The sequence below is a fragment of the Bison bison genome, unplaced genomic scaffold (assembly GCF_000754665.1).
Source record: "Bison bison bison isolate TAMUID 2011002044 unplaced genomic scaffold, Bison_UMD1.0 scf7180017864020, whole genome shotgun sequence".
NCBI lineage: Eukaryota > Metazoa > Chordata > Mammalia > Artiodactyla > Bovidae > Bison > Bison bison.
The window spans coordinates 1017021-1022273 of record NW_011494592.1 but is presented as its reverse complement, the minus strand read 5'-3'; the positions used below and the strand labels follow the sequence as shown (position 1 = coordinate 1022273).

Here is a 5253-nt window from a genome sequence, read left to right as displayed (position 1 = left end):
CGGAGACACAGGAAATGAAAAGGGATAAGATGACTGGACCAGGAGTGGTTGGAAACTACACAGGCCTTAGGGGACCCCTCCCTTTCTAAGTCTACCTTGAACCCACTATGGGTTTCTACTCTTTGGAATAAGATTAGTGTAACATTTTGCAGCATCATTGCTTAGTCATCGGCCATGGGACAGTCCCCTAACACTTCTTTCCTCAAACTCAGTGTTGATGACGATGTTTCCTGGTGACTACTCTGAAAGACTTAGCATGCCTCCTTTTTCACGGTGTGTGAACAGGTTGCAACCCTGCCCCAGTTGATATTTCTTTATATAAAGCCTCACTAAATTACCCTGGTATCAGGAGCTGACAAATACTCAGGGTGCTGGGAAGTCCTAGCCCCAGTGAGGCAGAACTTCCTCTTTTCTTGGTGTGGGTCAAAGGCTCGGGCCCTATTGGACTCTGTCAGAGCACCTGAGCACAGAAGAAGCCATAGTCCATAGCCACAGGGACATGGCGTCCTTCGTAGCTGCAAAGCCTGCTGACCTTTGATCTTTTCTGCTTCCAGACCTCTGGCCTTGGCCCTCCTGTCGTTTTAAGGCTCTGGGTTTAGGTCTGAATGCAGGTACCACTGCTTCTGCTGGAAGGTAGGCTACGTCCAAGAAGGTGAGCAGGAGAGGGAGCGAGGTGAGTTCTGGGACCGTAGATTCTCCCTGATGTTGCTGTTGGCTCATTAGCTCTTCTTCTGACTCAAGGTCAAACCGTGGCTTGGGACTGACTCAGATCCTCCTGTGGGATCCATCTGCACATAAATGTCTTCCCACCTTGGCCGTTCTGAAACACCATCATCCAAAGGGGATGGAAAAGTAAAAGGTCCAGGTGAAGATGTACATGGAAGGGCAAAAAAATTGGAAAGGGGGGATATTCAGTACCCTGCTGCTCACATTTGCCTTTTGATTTTCTCTACAGTATTATCCAGGATACACCCGATTCTGGTGAATATTCAGGATATCAACCATCTGGTATGGGTCCTTCAAGGCCAGACCCTCACAGCTGTCCCAAGGAAGGACCAAATGGATCCAGGTGAGTGGCAAGGCCTGTCCACGGCAGTCCCTTTGGCCAGTACTGCTGTGTGGTGTGTGCTCAGTTTTTTCATTTCACTGTGAACAGACTTGTTAACTGGACTTATCTCGCAGGTTGTAACGAATGAGAGAGTGACCTGTGATTATGTTGTGTTCCCAGTCACTGTTACCTTAGTCTCATGCAAGTACACAGAGACTCTTGAGAAGGGCAGGGGGAATCCTGTCTACTTGGGACTGAAGGAGCCGGAGCTTTGTCTCTTCTGCACGAAGGTCAAGGGGCAGCCCACGCTGCAGCTTCAGGTGAGTATGGAAAATAAGGGTCTTGTCTATGCCTGACTAGGAGTGAAAGTGAAAGTGTTGGTTGCTCAGTTGTGTCCGGCTTTGCCACCACACAGACTGTAGCCCTGCCAGGTTCCTCTGTCCATGGGGTTCTCCAGGCAAGAATACTGGAGTGGGTTGCCATTTCCTACTCCAGGGGATCTTCCCCACCCAGGGATCGAACCCAAGTCTCCAGCATTGTGGGCAGATTTTTGACCATCTGAGCCATAGTGTTTACCCCCAACTAGGAGGAAGGTGCGCATTAATTTCACTAAATGCTCATTTGATGGAAAATTTAGCTTTTTAGAATCTTTGTTAAATTTTTATTTTTTAATTTATTTCTAGCTGTGCTGGCTCTTCATTGCTGTGCATGGGCATTCTCTAGTTGCTGAGAACAGGGGCTATTCTCTAATTGAGGTGCACAGGCTTCTCATTGTGCACTGAGAAGTGGTGGCTTCTCTTGTTGCAGAACACGGGCTCTAGAGCATGAGGGCTTCAACAGTGGTGGCACACAGGCTTAGTTTCCCCGCAGCATGTGGGATCCTCCCAGACCAGGGATCGAACCTGTGTTCCCTGCATTGACAGGCCCATTCTTAACCACTGGACCACTGGAGAAGTACTCTAGAATCTTTTAAAGGACAAACTATTTATTATCCTTATGCATATTTATTTTTGGTTCTTTAGGCTGTGTGTATTATGAAATAAGAAAAAATTGCAGGAGTGTTTTGAAACTAATCTGCTAAAATCGTTTGTTTTGCTTAAAAAGTAATTCAGCAAAGAGGAAGGATTTTAGATTTATTCTTGACTATATATATGAATCTCTCTCTCTCTCTCTCTCTCTTTCTCACACACACACACACACACACACAGAGTCATCCTTTGGCATCTTTGGGGGATTTGGTGCAGGACTCCTCTATCCCTCATGGATACCAAAGTGGATGCTCAAGTTCCTATATAACCTATATAATTATGTAACCTATTATTAAAATCATCTCTAGATTACTTAATAATACCTAATACAGTGAGAACACTATATAAATAGTTGCCAGCATACAGAAAATTCAAGTTTTGCTTTTTTGGAACTTTCTGGATTTTTTTGTGTTTTTTTTTTCCAAATATTTTTGGTCCTCAGTTGGTTTACTCCAAGTATGCAGAATCTGCTGATAGGAAGGGTCAACTGCACATGTGTGGGTGGAATCAGCTTTGACAGTTTCAGCAGTTGATTATCAAGTGAACAAGCAATTCTCTGTAACAAACATTTTAACAATGCGGTTCTCCATTATTTAAAAATATTTTAAGTTATAGGAGGATCACAAACCAGGCCTCTGTGTGCTTTAGGGAAATCTCTTGATCTCTTGATCTATATATTCTATAGGTTTCCCAGGTGGCCCTAGTAGTAAAGAACCTGCCTGCTAATGCAGGAGACATAAGAGACACGGGTTTGATCCCTGGGTCGGGAAGATCCCCTGAAGGCAGGCATGGCAACCCACTCCAATATTCTTGCCTGGAGAATCCCATGGACAGAGGAGCCTGGCAGGCTACAGTCCATAGTGTTGCAAAGAGTCGGACACAACTGAAGCGACTTAGCATGCATGCATGTATGTTCTATATCTATATTTATTCTACTGGAAAGAAGAGTGAAAGTCACTCAGTCATGTCCGACTCTTTGGAACCCCATGGACTAAACAGTCCATGCAATTCTCCAGGCCAGAATAATGGAGTCAATGGCTATTCCCTTCTCCAGGGGATCTTCCCAACCCGGGGGCCAAACCTAGGTCTCCCCCATTGCGGGCAGATTCTTTACCAGCTGAGCCACCAGGGAAGACCATCTACTGGAGTCAGTAATAAATGTAAAAGCCTTCAGCAAACAAGCATAGGCAGACACTCAATTTGATGACAAGATAGAAAATAGTGGTTTAATGATGGGCAATTTTGCCCCTGACAAATTTTTCAATGTCTGGTGATATTTTTAGTTGCCGCACCTAGGGACTAGGGGATTCTGCTAATCTCTAGTGGGTAGAAGCCAGGGGCGCTATTAAACCTCCCAGCATACACAAGACAGAGCCTGACAACAAAAGATTATTCTGCCCAAAACATCCATAGTTCTGAGGTTGGAGACACTTGATATGAAACAACTCTGTTTAGATTCATGATAACTGTTATGTAACTATTCCTTGAGTTTATAAGGAACAGGTAATGGCTAAATCTGTGCTTTGTATTCTCAGAAACATTGATGTCAACACTGTTCTTCTTCAAAGGCTCACATTAAGAACCATTGAAATTAGTGGTCTAAGTTTTCACTCCTAAACTTAATATCTCTAAAGTATTTGGGGCTGATAATTTTTAATGGTTTAATATGAAATAGAGGTGCCCAGGCCTGTTTCAACAGCGAAAACAATCTCGAATAGGAACTGTTAGTGTGCAGAGTGTGGAACAACTCAAACAGTGCTGTTTCTCCCTGGGACCTCCTTCTCGCCCTTTAGGAACGGAACATAATGGATCTGTACCACCAAACTGAGCCTGTGAAGCCTTTTCTCTTCTACCATGACCAGAATGGCAGGGCCTCCAGCTTTGAGTCTGTGGCCTTCCCTGGCTGGTTCATCGGCTCCTGCTCCTGTGGAGGCTGTCCTGTGATTATCACCCAGGAACTGGGGGAAATCTACACTACTGACTTTGGGTTCACAGTACTCCAGCCTTAAGGCTGGTCTAGGGATGAGGGTTGTTCTCTGCGCAGAGAATCTTGTCTTTGGTTTCCTCCATTTAAGCTCCTGAAATGCTTCTGAATCACAACACTGCAAATCAGCAACACTTTAATTAATTAAGAAAAAAAGAGAGAAAAGTACTTTGGAGATGAACATTGTCATACCAATCATTCAACAAGGAAAGGCAGAATTGCCAGAATTATGTCCATTTCATTTTTGGGGGGCTTGCAGATTCCCCAACTGTGAATTGAACCATCTTAGTCTTAAAAGAAGGAAGAATCTTGGTTAAGCTTTTCACCCAAGAGTATCTTACTGACCTCAACATGTCCATGCAGTGACAACATACGCACAACACTGGGCCAACTTGTGTGCCCTCCGCCACATGGACAACAGTGCAGGGAAATTGAGGATCTTTGCTATGGCCATGTAGCTAAATTATGACACCTTGACAAAAATACTAAAGAAAACTCTACTTAACATACCCGCTAATGATGCTTCAAATAACAAATGAAGGTGATGATTCTTTCATTTGGAGTCCAGATCTCTGGATTTTCAGATATGTTGCTCTGTGGCAATGTATCAAGATCTTTTGGATCCTGGTGGGGAAAAGCAGACAGACAAGTTCCATAAAAGAAAAGACTAAGAAGAAAGCTGGAACCCCTTGTGGGAGTGGCTTGTGTCTCAGTGAAGTTATGTGCTCTGCTGGTTTGAATGAAGAACTAGTGTTGTTTATGAAGCTTTCACCTAAAGCGTTATCACTGGATCTCATGGAAAGTTAAATTTGTGAAATAAAAAATTTGCTCCTCTCAGTTGCTGTTATGAATTTAATGACTTTAATGGGATAGCATGATCATAATACTGACTCCCTGCATTCATAAGGAGTTTTATCATTTTTTCCCATGAAATGATAAAAGCAGGTTCCCATGAAATCTCCCACTTCTAAGAAGAACCCAGTAGGATAGTTGTGGAAGGTGGTATCTTCCTAAACTCAGGTTTTCCCTGGCTTCACTACTGGGGTGGTGGTACAAATAAAGCATCATTAGTAGATATCATACTCCATATTTTATGCATAATGCTACTGCACAGCTAACACAACGCTCCCCTATCCTATCCCAGAAAGAGCTTCTGAGAGTCTCCTGTGGGTTTTTTCCATCAACTCACAGGC

General features: G+C 43.8%; 1 protein-coding gene across 3 annotated transcripts; it reads left to right on the top strand.

The window, feature by feature from the left end:
* Positions 1 to 270: 270 nt before the first annotated feature.
* On the top strand, positions 271 to 4897 carry IL36A (interleukin 36, alpha). Of its 3 annotated transcripts, none has more exons than XM_010834108.1 (5): positions 271 to 633; positions 742 to 859; positions 956 to 1069; positions 1229 to 1368; positions 3870 to 4897. In XM_010834108.1, exons 2-5 carry the CDS (start codon positions 799 to 801, stop codon positions 4083 to 4085), a joined length of 531 nt encoding a protein of 176 aa, XP_010832410.1. In that variant the 5' UTR covers positions 271 to 633; positions 742 to 798; the 3' UTR covers positions 4086 to 4897. The 3 variants fall into 3 exon arrangements, with proteins under 3 accessions (XP_010832410.1, XP_010832409.1, XP_010832408.1); XM_010834107.1 differs by having other exon boundaries at positions 345 to 633; positions 742 to 865; XM_010834106.1 differs by having other exon boundaries at positions 351 to 1069.
* The last annotated feature ends 356 nt before the right edge of the window (positions 4898 to 5253 follow it).

Coding starts and splice junctions, on each gene's coding strand:
- IL36A (XM_010834106.1), top strand. CDS start 799: ATGTCTTCCCACCTTGGCCGTTCTGAAACACCATCATCCAAAGGGGAT. Junction 1,070..1,228: donor GAAGGACCAAATGGATCCAG/GTGAGTGGCAAG, acceptor TTGTGTTCCCAG/TCACTGTTACCTTAGTCTCA. Junction 1,369..3,869: donor AGCCCACGCTGCAGCTTCAG/GTGAGTATGGAA, acceptor CTCGCCCTTTAG/GAACGGAACATAATGGATCT.